The sequence below is a fragment of the Equus asinus genome, chromosome 8 (assembly GCF_041296235.1).
Source record: "Equus asinus isolate D_3611 breed Donkey chromosome 8, EquAss-T2T_v2, whole genome shotgun sequence".
Taxonomy (NCBI): domain Eukaryota; kingdom Metazoa; phylum Chordata; class Mammalia; order Perissodactyla; family Equidae; genus Equus; species Equus asinus.
Window position 1 is genome coordinate 57,176,829 of NC_091797.1, and position 17,200 is coordinate 57,194,028.

The window sequence follows — 17,200 nt, forward strand, 5'->3', positions numbered from 1 at the left end:
ACTTACCTAGATCTATTCTCTTTTCTCCTTTTTTGTGGTATTGTTGTTATACATATCACATCTATAAATATTACACTCCAACAATACATTGTTATAATTATTACTTTATATAACTTATGTATTTTAAAGATACCTCTAAGAGAAGGAGAACAAGTATACGTAGGATTTGTTCTATTAACCTTCTTGTTTACCATTTCGATAAACATTCTTGCCTAACTTCTAAGAAGCACCTCACAAAAAGTGCTAAGAACAAGCTGTACTTCAAGACAAGTCCTCTTTGGTGATGTTCTAGCCTGGTTAGCAAAGAAGGTAAGAGAAAAGTGACAACAATTGAGATGAGGTGTTATGAAATAAGTACATTTTCTATTTTTATAACTTGTCCTAATGTCTTATAATATGGTTTTCTGTACAGAAATAGTGAGTTGGAGAAGCAAAAGATAAAAATCTGAATGTTGCCTACAAGATAGCTGACACTGATAATAAAATCAAATATTCTGAGGTATTTTTGCAGGTTTAAGAAGACCATGTGGTAAAGGCTGATTCAGACTCCAATTCAAACAAGTTCACAGAATAACAGTCATATTTCCCTGCCCTGAGGGTGCTTCAAATTTATATCCTTTTGCTTCACTCTCGTGAGAAAGATTCCAAAAGCCTTGTGATTATTCGAAGAAAGTTCCTCAGTTCTTCAGAAGATCACAGCTTCCCACCAGGTCAACTAAGATTACAAACTGTACCAAGAGTCATCTTAACCTTAGCCTTCAGATAAAATCGAAAGAAAGGATTCCTTTGTAGCAGCTGCCCATAGTCTCTGTTAAAGATTAAAGAATGAAGCTTTTATCTTTGTTAGGGGGACATACATAAATGATTGATATGTATCACTCCAGATATATACAATCAAATTACCAGATAATTTAATATAATGAATTTACTTCAGATATACAACCTAGGTTGTATAGCAGAAGTATAAAAAATAGAAGAAATAAAAAATGTGTTTAAACATACTTCAAAAATAGAAGAAAGTACTAGTACATATAGTTTAAAAGTCCTGCCTTCTACGTAAAGGAATCCACCCCTCTCCTCCCACAAACACCCACCCATCCGTCTTCAATCATTCGATAAATATTTGCCAAACGCTTACTGTATGAACTAGGAACTGTAGGAGGTGCCAGGACATGAGAGCGGGCACAACTCGACAGGAGGGATCATGAGGAGACCTGAGGGGCAGGGGCGATCTTGAGGGTGAGGGGAGCAGCCTAGCGAGAGGAGGTCTCATAGGCCACGTTATGGAGCCTTCTCTTCATCCTAACAGCCACAGAAAGCCATTAAAGGGTTTTGCTGAACAGTTACTAAGTGGCTAACTGCATGCTAGATGGTGGGTAGCAGAAATAAACACCCCGCAGCAACATCCCTGTTGCCGGCTCCTGTGCAGTGTGCTGCACTCCCAATACAATCTGTCACACAGTCTGGTCACAGCTATTTCCCTACTAACTAAACCTCAGACGGTGTATAACTGTGATGACATACACTTGTTCTCAGCGAATGTTCTTCAGCCCTCTTTCTGCCTTTCCTCACTCACCACAGAGTCTCATTTGCTGCTTCTCACTCTTTTCTTGAATGAAATAGTTAATATTATATCCCACATTTGGTGGTCAGGGCAAAAGTCTAAATTCCCATCCTTCAAAATTTGATATTCTGGGGCCGGGCTGGTGGCATAGAGCTTAGGTTTGCATGCTCTGCTTCGGCAGCCTAGGTTTCACAGGTTCGGATCCCAGGTTAGAATCCCAGGTGCAGACCTAGCAGTGCTCATCAAGCCATGCTGTGGTGGCGTCCCACATAAAAGAGAAGAAGGCTGACACAGATGTCAGCTCAGCGACAATCTTCCTTAAGCAAAAAGAGGAAGATTGGCAACAGATGTTAGCTCAGGGCTGACCTTCCTCACACACACGAAGTAATAACAATTTGATATTCTTCTTGTATACAGCATAGCCCAACAAAACACACTCTGAATAGTGAAACAGTTCCAGAAGAATACTATATTTTGGTGAAACTGTTCTTTATTTCCGTAACTGCTTTTCAATTTTTTAAAAATTTATTTTCTAGACTTTCTCCCAGTTATGTGTCTTTAATATATTCTGCCTCCCCTCAGTTTTATTTTCTATTCTTTCTTGCCTAGAATTATATTCCCTAGTTCCACACAACATGACCTGAGGAAACATGAGAAAAAGAACAAGTCTCTATGTAGGCAATAAATTTCTGGGCTTGGCTTCCTTTGCTCTTTTGCCCCACACAAATACCACACCCGCAAAGCTGGAGAAAAGCCTAAATAAGTCAACCACAATACACATCATCCTTTTAAGTCACCCTACAACATTATTTATATACGAAATACTGAGGCATATGCATGCGGTCAATTATCTAAGAAGTGAAAAGAGTATGGTGAACATAACCTGGGTTTTTTCCTTATCATTCTTCCATGAACCCCCAAGTGAGCCAACACTATGCTTTTCACAGTCCTCAGGGACGCTGCCCCCAAAGCAGCTCAAATCCATACACCATTATCTGAACCACTTCATCTCTCTTGTCAAAAAATGAAGGAGACATAAATACATACTCAATAGAATCTCAAACAACGTGTTTTGAATATTTTAATCTCCCTGAAATCACGATGCATCTTCTAACCAATTACAAGAGTGTGTGTCAGGACTTAACAGGCAGTGACTTTTTCCCTTTCTAAAGAGCATGAAATCATTGTGCACCTTACAATCAACAGCATTTTGAAGTCAATGGAATATGCTATAAATATGCAAAAGAATGCAAGCCTTTCTATAAATCCTATAAAATAAAAATCTCATTAGCTAGTAAGTCTCTAATTTAATAAATGATTACTCAATAGATAGTAATCAGTAACACTGTCAGGAAATATTGAGGATTTTTGCCTCTCATGTTTGTTGGAAGCAGTTTTAGTTTTTTGCATTTAAACACCATGAGGACAGAATATTTAAAGACATTTATTTTACATTAATGTGCTAAAAAATGCTTTGTTTATTTATCATTATGCAAATCATCTTCTATAAAGCTTGGGATTTGGCCATCTTTAAATCTTAAAATATTGACAGGATTGACATACGATACCTTTAACTCATATATATAGCATAAATAATTAAAACAAGACTAAATTTTCTTGTAATTCAAGTTATTAGCATTGTCTATTCCATTAAGAGAATACTTCACAAGACCTGAATATTTAAATTTGAAATTTGAAATAAGATAATATTAAAAGAAGAAGGAGATGACTTTCTTTTCTAAAAAATAGAAAATCTGTTGCTGTTTTCCCCAGGGAAATTTGTTAGGCATTGCTGCCAGTCTACACAAAACCTCATGAATTTTGATTCTACCAATTCAGATTTTATGATGATTTGCGCAAGCGCTGAGTTAAAGCTTATGGGTTCCTTTAGGGTTTAGACTTTTTCTTTCCTCTCTGCTTCCCAGGGCTAAAAAGACTGGCTGATACATAATAAAAACTTATTGAATAAAAGAATGAACTAACAACTTTATGAGAAAACATGATGAATTTTTTAGGGCATTTAATATTAAGAAACTAGACTTTATAAACATTTTTACTTAAAATAAACACCCATTAAACATGCTCATTTAAATACATTATTTCCCAATAATTAAGTTATTAAACTCAAGGACCATCACTTGTCAAAAACATATACTTAACTAGTTAGCATTACCATAATGCTAAAATAATAAAATTTCATTCCTTTAAAAATATACTTCAGACATCTCACTAAAATATTACACTAGCCTTTCTGCTGCCTGTTGTCAACGTGAGCTTTCATTTTGAAAATTGTTACTGCCCTTCCACGTTCAATATATTAATTAAGCCAACCAAGTTTTGTTTTATGGCACATACTTTCTCTCAGACTGTCTTCAAACATTTTTATCTTACCTTATATTGTATTAGCATTATTTATTTTAACTTAATAAAAGTCAGTCCAATTTTTTCATTATGCCACCTAAATTTTAGTCTTAGGAAGGACTTCATCACTTCTAATTATAAGAACATGCTCTTCTATTTTGTTAAGTATACTCAGTAGCATTCTCAAGGAAAAGAACGTCATTGGCATTAAAGCATAACTTTATTAATATAAAATATTATTCCAAGTCAGCCTTCATTTTTTATTATATGTAGTATTTTAAAAAGAAAAAAAATGGGAGTATTTTAGACCCCTTGCAAGCTTACTTATAAGAGGCTTAAAAAAAAAATTTAGGAAAGTAGGTGAGCAAACTCTAGCTTTCTTATTTACACACTCATCAGAGTTCATGATCTAGTTTTCTGCTCCTCATTAGTCTGTCACTATCACTTCTGAATTAGTCTACTTTTACATAGGAACCTAATTTCCCTCAAGCTTCCCCAGATAACAGGAAGGTAATTCCAGGGCATACATTATACCTCTGTTAACAAAAAACCACCTTGTCAACCGACTCCTTGAGCAAGCCTGCATACCACTGAGTTATTCAGCAGTACACATTCCTTACTGTTCTTCTTAAGTCATATAAACTGCTTACATGCTTAGGATCTATTACTCTCATATACACAGTAAAAAAGATGATTAATAGAAATTATTTTTAAATAAAAACTTTCTGGTGATTGCAGCATACAACGTCAGAGCGGATACCATTGCAGCTGAAAGCAAACTACTGGTTTTACGGTGGCGATTTCAGAATTTTGCTGTTTGAGATAGAATAATGTGAAAAATCCCAATGCATGTTGACCTAAAATCTCCACCTTTTTCTCTACCCGTTGTCTGAATTCTAACTATTTTTTCCAGAATCATCACAACATTTTTAAAGGAGGTGACTGCTATCATAATGTCATCACTCAAAGGGTGATGCAGAACAAGACTGACTGTACCACAGATTCAACCACCACAAGGACACAGCTCCCACCCAGCGAAGACGCAGAAGACGTCAGAACAGCACAACCCACGCCAGGGACTGAAACCTCCTCATGCCACTTGCTGGTTGCGCTCCCTGGGCTGAGGTTATTTAACATCTTTCAAGCTCAGCTTTGTCATCTTTGTAAAATGCTGAATTTTGTAAAATGAGAATTATAAATTTCTAACACAAAATCTAGGAGCATTTTTGTAGAACATTCATTGAAAATTTTGATCACACAGTATTCAGAAAAAGAGAGCAAATTATTTTAGAAATACAAACTAGTTTTAAAAAACAATTAATATAATGATGCAATTAAGTCAGAAATCACACATAAAATCCCTAACCATGTGGGTAAAAAAATTCTATCAAGAGGGTCAAAAGAAGAAACCAGCTTAGAAATTAACGAAAGTAACAAATATGTGTAAGAGAGCTAAAGCAATACTTAAAAGGAAATTCGTAGCTTTAAATGATTCCAAAAGAAAAGAATAAAGGCTTAAAAACGAATAAGCCCAGTTTCCAACTTAAGAAACTTGGTCAAAGAATAAATCAAACGAAAAAGGAGGGAAAAGATAACAAAGAACAAAAAATAATAAAAATGAAAAGGATAATACATGAGAGTGTCAAGAAAATGGCAGGTTGGTAGGAGATTAAAGGGAGTGAAGCAGACACGCCTCTGGCAAGACTAACCAAGGCAGAGAGAAAAGGCACAAATGAACAATAACAATGAAAAAGTAAAGACACAACCAGAGGTCCAGCAGCAGTGAAAGAGAGTAAGAGAATACCATGAATGATTTGTTTGCCAATAAATGTGAATACTTAATAAAATGGTTAAATTATAGAAAAATATAACTTACTATCTACTGAAGAGAAAAAGAAAGCTCAAGTAGTCCCATGTTATTAAACACATTGACTTGGTACTTAAAAGTCTACCCTCGACTGCTCTCAAAAGTCAAAGCAGATTCCAAGACTCATCTATAAAGCTACTGTTCCAGTGTTAAAGAACACCTCTACGGAAAGCAGGAGGATACAGTTCCCAGATCATTCTATGGAGCTAGTATAACCTTAAAACATAGCAGGCAAGAAAACTTACAAGAAAATAAAATTATAGACCACTATCTCTTAAACATAGATACAGAATTCTTCAACAAATATTAATAAATCAGGGGCTGGCCCAGCAGCAGAGTGGTTAAGTTCGTGCGCTCTGCATCAGAGGTCTGGGTTTTGCAGGTTTGGATCCCGGGCACGGACCTAGACACCACTCATCAAGCCATGCTGTGGTGGTGTCCCGCATACAAAATAGAGGAGGACTGACACAGATGATAGTCAGAGAGAATCTTCCTCAAGCAAAAGAAAAAGATTGGCAACAGATGTTACCTCAGACGAATCTTTCTCAAGCAAAAAGAGAAAGATTGGCAAGAGATGTTAGCTCAGGACCAATCTTCCTCACCAAAAAAATTAAAAGTTACAAAAAAAATTAAATCTAGCAACGTGCTTAAAAAGGCTAAACAGCAAGACCAAATTGGTTTTAGGGCCAGCCCAGTGGGGTGGCAGTTAAGTGCGCACGTTCCACTTTGGCGGCCTGGGGTTCACGGGTTCAGATCCTGGGTGAGGACATGGCACCACATGGCAAGCCATACTGTTGTAGGCGTCCCACATATAAAGTAGAGGAAGATGGGCATGGATGTTAGCTCAGGGCCAGTCTTCCTTGCGGCTGGGGGGGGGGGGGGGCGGGGGGAAGAGGAGGCTTGGCAGATGTTAGCTCAGGGCTAATCTTCCTCAGTGGGGGTGGGGAAGACCAAAGTGGTTTTATTCAAACAATGCAAGTGAGGTTTAAATATTAAAATAACAGAATAAAGACCATAAGATCATCTCTACATTATGAAGAAAAGGCATTTGATTTTAAAAAAGAGCCACTTAGGATTTTTTTTAAAATCTCAACAAAACAAAAATGAAAGATAATCTTTTTAAGCTTTAAAAAAAACCAAACTAAACCCGTCCTCCCACAAAAGGACATAAAAACATTTTAATGGTGAAATATTAGAAGCATTCCCTTTAAAATCAAGAACAAGAATGCCAACACTACCATTCTGCTGGCATTTTACTGGAGCCAACTGTGTAAAACGAAAAATAAATAAGAGGAACAATAATTCAAAAAGGAAGAAACAAAACATTCACCATTCCCAGTTGATATGACTGTGTACAAGAAAAGTGAAAGCACCTGCAGACAAATTTTCAGAACGAATGAGTTCAGCTGAGCGGTTGGATATAAGATGAATATACAAAAATATATTGCATTTCTATTTGCCAACAACAACAGCTAGAAAACAATTTCTCCTCCTCTCTCTCTCTCCCTCACACACACACACACAAGCAATGAAATCAGCACAAAAATAAATAAATAAATACAGTTTCAAGAAATAAATCCAATAAAATAAGTACAATAGCCACACAGGGAAAATTATAAAACATCAAGGAAAACAGAAGCATCAAAAACATACAATCTTTTTTGATAGGAAGCCTGAAAATTACGATGACAGTCAGTTTTCCCCAAATTTAATGCAATACCAAATAAAGTTCCAATAAGTGTTTTAAAAGACTGGAAAATTTAAATGGAGGAGCAAAAAACTAAAAACAGTCAAAACACTCCTGAAAAAGAATAACTTCAAGAATTTACCCTACTGTATATCAAGACAAAGACATTGTGATATTAACCCATGGATACACAAAGAGAACAGAATGTAGAGCTAAGAAACAAATCCATATATATGGGGAAAACTAATATGAAACAGATAGTGAAGGGAGAATCCACTCAATAAATGTTCCAGAAACAAATGGTTACCCATGGGGGTGGGGGGAGAAGAAATTGAAGCTCTAATTTACAACGTATTAAGAAAAAATCAACTCCAGATGGATTTTTAATTTGCATGTAAAAGTTTCTTAGAAGAAAATATAGGAAAAAATATCTAAGACCTTGTGGTAAGGAAATATTTCTTAAGACAAACAAAAAAAATCCCACCAAAACAAATCATAAAAAAAAAAGATTAATAGGTTGGTAACATTAAAATCAAGAACTTCTGTTTACTTAAATGCACATTAGGGAAAGCGAAAAACTAAGCCAAAAACGAAAACCCACAAAAAGAATAAAGGATTGTTACTCAAAATATACTAAGAAAAAGACAAAGATTTAATAAAACTTAAAAGATACCAGTAAGCATTTCAAGAAAGTAGAATACAAATGAAGACACTTTTACATTATTAGTAATGAGGGAAAATAAATCAAGAGCAGAACACAATATGATTTTATAACCCATTCAAATAGAAAAAATTAAAAAGGCTGATGACACCAAGTACTAGATAGCACAAAATGAATTTCTGGACACTGGTGGTAGGAATGTGAAGTTTCAAAAAGAATTTCTGGAAAACAATTTAGCATCGTCTTATGAAGCTGACCATCTACAATCCCTATCTATGCCCTAGAAAACTGACACATGTACACCAGGACGTGAGAATATTCACAGCTGCACTGTTTGTGACAGGAAAAGGCAGAGAAATCCATCGACAAGACAATGAAGGAACAAATCACTTCACACAATGAAATATTGTTAGAGCAACGAAAAGCCATAGCTACATGCAACAACATGCATGAATCTTAGAAACAATGTTGAGTGAAAAAGCTGTGGAAATCATACAGCATAATTTTATTTTTGAAGCTCAAAATTCAGCAACACTAAAAAGTATACTGTTTGAGAACATACATATTTTTTAATAAGCAATAAAACAATGAACACAAAGTTGAGGACAGTAGATACCTCTACAGACTAGACAGTGGGATGAAATGGAGACCAGCACGTAGGCTGACATGTGCTAGCAATGCGACAGTTCTTGAGTATTGCAATCAAAGATTACCATGTTATTCTTATGCTTTATAATTTAATACCTTACATACATAAATTTATGTATCAAATAGTAGATGATAAAAATCTAAAATGTATTAAAATTAACGCTTATTCAAGGGATAGCACATAAAAGCTCTAATTGTTTGATCAATTTATTTCTTCCCAGTTTATTTTATACATATGCCATTGCCACATCTGTGACATTCACTATTTATGTTTTCTAAATTCTGCAGAATAATTTTAGAAATAGAGTCAAGCACAATGGAAGTTAAGAACAAGTAAATAGCACTGTAAGGAAGACCACAGTGACATTATGGAGAACTGTGTGAATGTTGCATGCTCTATTTATCCCCAAATTAATTAAAATCAAAATAAATCAAATTAAAGTCATCTCATTTTCATTCATAAGCAGAGAGAATAAAAGAAATACATTAACATAATTTAGTGCACTTTATTCAATTGGTGTGTAATGGGCAAAGTCAGTTTCTTTGCAACTATATTACACTATACAGATTAATTCTTCCTTAAAATGTTAGAAAACAGGAAAGATATCTTTTTAAATCTATCAATGAGCAAGGTCTTTTTTTATTTTTAAAGCTTATCATTATGCTAGATGCTTCTGAAGATAAATTAGTTACTTGGCCTAATGGTTAAAAAAGAAGAGGGGGAGAAAGAACCTCAAATCAGTTAGGAACTACAGTATCTTCAATGCAGATAAAAGCTTAGAACCGTGAGCAATGCAGGAAAAAAGCCAGTTGTGGAAAAAAGTCAAATTTTCAGGGGGAAAAAAACCAAAAGCATGTTGGAAAAATAGCGAACCCATCTTAATAAAGTTGACTCATCTTAATAAAAGCAATAAATAACTCTAAATTTTAAGTATATTCTTCAAAGAAAATGAATTGCTTTAATAACACACCTCAGCAAGCAAAGATTTGAGAACTCTCAACACCTTCATTACTCAAAGATTTGATCTCGTGTTGTTAAAGACAAACTGATACTATTCCTTAATTATATTTGAGAGGAAAACTATTTTATTTTTAATTTGCCAGAACATGTATGCAAAAATGAAAGCCCGGTAGCAATTCTAGGCAGTCAACTGCACAATGCTCACTTGGTATTCACCCTAGGGCTCGGGGAGTGTAGCCTGCCAAACGTAGCCCACTAGATTATTCTGGACCTCTTGTCCAATTTCTTTTTCTAGAACCTTTGTTCCGTTTCCTCCTTCCTATCAGGCATTTAGTTCACTGTTCTTAAAACTCTCTGCACGGGGGTAAGAAAGAAGGAAAAGAAAGACAAACACATATTTATTTTGCTACTTGGAGCAGCTCCAAACCATTACTAGATGTGAAAAGGCTAACTACGACAAAGGAAGTTAAACCATATCTCTCTCCCAGCCGTCTTCAAGGCTGACCGTCCACAGCAACGTGGGGAAGGGATCTTTGGTCAGCCTTTCAAAGGGACAGCACGGCTACGGCGACTTCTCTGCTCTTTCTAGACTTGCTTTTTTGTGAGAATGTCATTAAAGGGTCATATTTGATAGGGACCTTCCAGAGATTTCGTGGAAGAAGGGGGTGGAGGGAGAAGAAAATGAAGAAGGAAGACACTTCAAGGTTTAAGGTTCTGCACATCACAGCATAACTATTCAGACCAACCCCAAACGATCCCGGAGCCCTCACATGCTGGTCCACGGGATGGAGAACCTGCACAGCCAGAAATGATTTCCACTAAAGACACCTAGTTAGGAATATAACCAGATTTAAAAAAAAAAAAAAAAAAAAAAAAGACCTTCCATTGGAATCCTATGCAGCTAAATTACTCTGCCAAAATATTCCATTCCACCATAATTAAAAGAGATAACAAAGACAAAGAAAAGATAAATCTTGAAATATAAATGCCATAAAGAGAACTTTGTATTCTTTTAATTGATTTTACTCATTAACAGACAATGTTGGAACTATCCACCTCTTGTCTTCCCCTCTCCACACACTGTTCTACATTGAACGCATTTTTTCATATGATCTGGAAAAATCATCAGTATGCTTTCTATGACGAAAACCTAGTTTTGCTTTTAAACTTTTTATTTTTTATATGAAATTATACCCATTGTAACTAGTGAAAGAACACAGACATATAAATAAAAGTTAATCATCTTCCTCTGCCCTTTCTCCCATCATTGTAAACATATTTGTGTACAAGTCTTTTCAAACTTTGTCCAATCATACATAAGCCTACGTATGTGAACATGCGTGTGTGTATATATATGCTTTGATAGAACAAAGATAATGGTATTACATTTTACATGCTACACTGCAAGGTCATTTTTCTTATTTAGCAACAAAAGCATCACAGTCAATTGAATTAACATTTTTAGAAAGCTGCATAACATCCCAAAATATGAACGTACTACAATTGATTCAATTATTCTTCCACTGACTAGCATTCAGGTTATTTCAGTTGTCTTAGGTTTCTGTCATTTCAAAAAGTACTGCATTACATGAACACAGACATGCACACACACGCGTGAACACAGCCATAAGTATCCACTACTCTGGTACTTCTATTGCTATGGGACAGTCACAAACAAGACTTTCAAAAGAGCTGTAACAATCTTTCACACTCCTATCAGCAATAAATTAATATGTGGGAAACAGTTATAGAATATGCTATGTAGCTACAGCATTTCATAAAGCAAAGCCCATCGACTTTTAGGTATCAATTAACTTAAGGTGATTTTTAATTTGTGGTATGCTCATATTGATTGATTTAGTAAGGCTGCAATTATAAGGCATCTGTGCAGGAATCTCTGCAAGAATAAAGTCTATACCGGGGTTCATTTTAATTTACCTTTTTTTGATGCTTCTGCCCCATTAAGTTCTTTTTGTGCTTCTTCAATTTTGTCTATGAAAAACAAAGAAAATTTTACAAATCATCATAACAAATATGAATACAGTAAAACACACATACTATTTATAAACAGTGCCTGGCATATGGTAATAAATGTTTGTTGAATGAATTATTTATGAAACAAATATGTGTAAACAGTTAAGGTAATGATATATTATTCCCTTTTAAAATTATATTTATAATTTTAATCACGTCTTAGTCACAAGGACTGCTGCCTAATAAAAGTCCCCAAAAATAATACTTTCCTTATGAAGACATATAAGTGCTCAATAGGGATTTTATTAGAGAGATGTAACAAATGCCTACTAGCTTAGAAACAAGTCTAAGCCAAGTTCATAGAGGGCCTAAGACCTAACCCAAAGATGCAAGAAGGAAAGAACGGATGGGAAGCAAAGCGGATGATGAGTGAGGAGCAGCACGATACCCTCACTTCTGCCAACCCCTGATAACAGGACAGAGTGACCTACGAAGCATGAGGGCAGAACGCTGCATTAGAGAGATACCACATAAAACAAATGACTACAGGACTGTTCAATATGCACACAGTTTTGAAAGATTACGCATAACCCAGAAGCAATAACTAACAGAGTTGGGAGGGCTCCCGACAGGAGAGGGAGGCAACTGCGGCCCCAGAGCCTGCATTCCTTGATCTGAGGCTTGGTGCACAACTGGATTTTGTAAATAAGCGCATGCTCTACTTTGATAACAATTAATTAAATTTTATAAGGACATACATATTTGACGACTATGACAGTAACCAAATCCAAGTTTAATATAATGGCATAAGTACTTATTATAATGGTAAAAGTTACAAAATTCCCAAGGGTACTATTTTGTACTGAAATGAATAGAGTACCAACAATTATATAATATTTTAGATAGTCCATGGAAGTATAGTTTAACTGCTTTCAAAATATTGGTACTTTAGCCATTCATGCCTTGCAGCATATACTCCTCAGCCCCAAAATGGTCTCCAACGCTAAACCTACGACGACTGGCCATGAAAGATGCAACCTCTGAAAATGTATCCATCCCCAAATAAAGAAAAAGCACAGATCCCACCAGAGCCTTGCAAACTCTGGTCTACCTGCCTCTCCCCCCCTCTGTCTTGCCATAAAAGCCAGAAATTCAGAGAACCTTCAACTTCCTGATCAAACTTCTTTCAATTGCATATCGATCCATCAGCCTGCCAAATCAAGGCGGAGCCGGACAGCAGACTCAGGAAGCAAGCTAGAGGGAAATGTGTGACATTAGACATCAGCCACAGTCCGAAATAACTAGTTTCATCCAGACAAGTGGGTGCCCCACAGCAATGTCCTATTTGATTCCTGCTAAATACCAATCCAGAATAAGATTTAGGAGGATAGAGAATAATACAATTTTTCTTCTTTAGAAACTTTTGTCATTTCTCGTGACATGATCAGTGAAATTAGAAACGGTCCTCGAAAAACAACAAACTCCTACTAAATGTGAATCCCACATTCAGCCGTCATTTTACTTCAAAGAGAAAAATACCAAATGCATGGAAGAAATCTATATTAATATAAGCAACAAAAGGACAGGCCCACTTTTTTAAAAAATAAAGTACACTAAGTACATGGTAGACATTCAACACGTAAATAAACAAATCACCTAACTTAAATATATAGTCCTTGAGGAACATAAAAAGAAAAGGCTATTATTTCTATGCCAGCAGTTCGTCCAAACTTAAGAACTATAAATAATATATATGTATATATTATATATTCATAGTAGTAATGACTGTGTTTAAGAGTTTGTGCACACGTAATTTGGCATTATATAATAAAACAACTTTTTATTAATAGAATCAATTGTGGCTCAGGGCAACAAAAACTCATGATTTAACACATATTTTTTTAAATTGCTGTTATTTAGTATACTGAGGTTTTGGCCACCTTCAGTTTGCACTTTAACAGAACAAATTCTTACAAAAATGACCTCAATTTACATTTGATCACAAAATACTAGTCTTTGCTTTAAAATCTGTCAATTAAGCTGCCTTTTTCTCCTGATATTAACAGTGTATACATTAGTAGATTTAGGACATCTCCTCTGTTAGGTAGCAGCATCTACTTGAATGCTTTCACCGAGAGTTCCAGTTCAATAGGTAAACACAATCTGCAATTAGAGAGCTTGTAATATTCATTAAAAAGCTTTTGCTTCAATTTTTATAAAAAGTCCTGTTTATATTTAACCTATGTTTTATGATTTTCCTGGTAAAATATGATGTTTTAAAGACACTCTCCAAAATTACAGAGAAAGTAGTCATTTATTATACGCTCTTAATTGGTTCATACAAGGCAATTTACTGATATTTAAAGCAATATTTATCATTTTTTTCATTATGACCCAGAGCAAGAAACATATTTTACATTCCAGCCAATTACACATGTGCATACATATTGTGTGTATACATAGTTCAGAAACAGACTTACCCACATCCTATTTTCTATCCTTTCCTATTGAAAATGAAAAATGCTGCCTTGCCCAACTACACTGATTTCACAACCCACTGCTAGATTGTAAACCTGAAGCTTGAAATCCACTGACATAAGGAGCAGTTCTCAGCACATCTTTTTTACCTTTTTTTTTTTTTTTACCCTTTTCCCTTTACCAAAGGTAACACCTGCTAGCAATAACAACATACTCCATTGTAACCGTTGAGTGGGGGAAGGCTGTGTTGTTTAGAAGGGGATCTCAGATTCTGAGACATCTTCCATCACCTATGCCCTCCTCAACATCACCGTTATCGAGGTGATGAGGTGATGCCACCGAGGTAACGACTCCGCAAAGAGCCACACGTTCAGAAACAAATAGTAGTTTCTCTGTTGCTGTTGCTTAGAAATAAAAATAGATATACAGGCAAAATGGACATTCATACCATCTTAGTAGATCTATAGTAAGTAATGCACACTTACTGTAATGAGTTCTTACTCTATTTAAATTAAGATGTAATTCTAATTAATTCAATTTTTACTAAATATACTCGGAGGAGCCGTCACCTGGAAAAGACCCCAGCAACACAGGAACGGATCCATGATCTTTCCTGAGATCCAGAGGGGCCCATGGCTGAAAGAGGAAGAGGCTAGGAGCGGGTACCCTGACAGTATAGGCTATGCTCTGGTTCTCCAACTGTTGACAGTTTATGCCTTTCTACAGTTTTCCTTCTCTGATAAAGCACAGAAACTATTTGTTAATAGTAAAGGCTACGAACAATCTTGTATAATGCCTTACATATCTAAAAACTTTTGTTTGTACAAGAAAATACAAAAATATTGTATTTTCATCAACCATAAAGAAGAAAAACATGTCTATTTGTGAAACATAATCTGAAACCACTGAGCAAAAAAAAAAAAGTCCTAGAGCCCTTAAGAAACAACTTTTCTTTCAGGGTTCCGGGAAGAAGACTGGACAATTAAAAACAAATCACTTCCAAAAATAAAGCGATCTTCAGATAAGACTTCACAGGAAGCTCCTGCTCTCAGACCATTTTCACCTGATGGTGAAGTGTAGGCGACCCCCACAACACCACTTCTCAAGAGCCTTAGGATCCAGGACATCACAGCATTAATACCAACTCACTAAATTCTCAGAATTTGCTTCAACAAAAACTGTGTGTTTTTATTGTGTTTAAGGTCTACCGTCTGTCAGGTGCAATAGGAAGAGCTAGAGAAGAAAAAACAGAACGGCTCTCCTGGAGAAACTAAGACTATTATATCCTTTAAACAATCATTTTAATACCAAACTGATGGTAAATATAAGGGCTGAATTCCCCTGCCAGGCTAACAAGGTTCTTTGTGATCCCACTACCTTCTGTGCCCTCCCCTCCATGCCCGCTCCTGTTTTTCTTTTCAGCTTCAGCCACCCCTAAGTACAGGCTCAGTCAGATCCCTAAGACTCTTCCCAGAGCCCCTCCCACCCCATCCCTTCTCCATGTGGCGTCCGTTCAAGATGTCGCCTCCTCAGGAAACCATCTCTAAAACCCTGATTCAGAGTCCGTCACTCCCTTCTCCGTGCCACCACCAAACCTGGCATGTAGAAGTCTGTTTCCCTACAGCTACAGATCTCATGCTCATTAGTAATAACGACAATAGATGGACCTGAGTGATTTACTGATCGTACAAACGCTGACAATAACCTGCCAAGTGACACAGGGAAGCACTGATGCACTCTGAGAAAGAGAAACAGGAATACCTGCATGTAAATTTACAACTGAAGAACCTAGCGTTTTATCCTCTTTAACATTATACATGATTTCAACATTTGGGAAACCATATCAGCACACTAAAAGCCACCGAATCAACTATTTATTACTCCATTTGATCTATCAACAATTTAAATGATTTCTACCTGAATTCTATTAGCTCATCCGTCTCTCACTGTTCTGACAGGCACCAATTCCCTCTGCTCTAACACCACAGCCTCTCCCTCTTCACTTGGCCCTAAAAACACAAAGTAGAAATGCTAATTGTAAAATTTTATGAAGTAGATTCTAATGAACTGTAAAAGGCACCTCTATTTACTGAAAGAGACACCATCTGATTGAAAAAAGATCACCATATGTGACTGCACTATTTTTACTACTGAATAAGCATAACTCCTACGTCCCCTCATTCCACGTCAGTACAAGATCCTTACTCTTACTGTCAACTGCTAGAGCTATTTCAATAAGACTAAATATACGACAATGACGTAATGTTAAAAATGCACCCAATACCCACAGCCATTTATACATGCCTTTCTAAACAAAGATTATCCCCGTGCTCACTATTAAATCAGCTAAGTAAACCTATAAGTCACACATTTTAACCTACAAGTTACACGTCTTTCGTACCTCTGGACCTATGCTATTCAGGAAGACAACACCTTACAACAACGTTGAAAATGATCATCTAGACCAGTAATATTTCAAATTGAAAAATATTGCCTGAAGCATGTGAAAAAACATCAGACTCTCAACTCTGTGCTAATGAATTTGAAAACTGTGATTAACTAGTAAAAATTTCAGAAAAACATAAAATTCAACTTGATCCAGGAAGATGAAAACTCAACTGGAACAACAACCATGGATGAAACTGAGAAAGTTATCAGAGAATGGCATAGAATTAACGGTTTTTAAGGGTTCCTGGCCCAAATTCTTTCCAAGTTTGAAGAATAAAGCATTTCCTAACATGTTCCAGAGCACAAGATAATACAAAAGGTGTTCTAAATCATTTTATAAAGCTGGCATGACCCTGATATCAAACTGTGACCAAAGGGGCAGGCAAGCCAACACTAAAGACAAGTCTGATGTATGCACACGGACTTAATGATCTAGACCAAGAAGTATATTCACAGGTGAGAAAGTCACACCCAAGTAGGGTGTAAAATAAGTATTTTACATGCAAAGATATTTCCATGATGCAAAGATATTTCCATATTAGGAAGTATGT

The 17,200-nt window shown here is 36.0% G+C and overlaps 1 protein-coding gene across 6 annotated transcripts in view; it reads right to left on the reverse strand.

Moving 5' to 3' along the window:
- The window catches only part of HIVEP1 (HIVEP zinc finger 1), a 137,862-nt gene that overhangs the window by 54,506 nt on the left and 66,156 nt on the right, over window positions 1–17,200 (reverse strand). For 5 of the 6 annotated variants that reach the window (XM_070515623.1, XM_070515620.1, XM_070515622.1 and 2 more), the window contains one exon: window positions 11,688–11,741. In XM_070515623.1, coding sequence (XP_070371724.1) covers window positions 11,688–11,741 — 54 coding nt within the window. Of the gene's footprint in view, window positions 1–11,687; window positions 11,742–12,884; window positions 12,978–17,200 lie in introns of all 6 variants that reach the window. The other variant, XM_070515624.1, reaches the window with a different exon arrangement.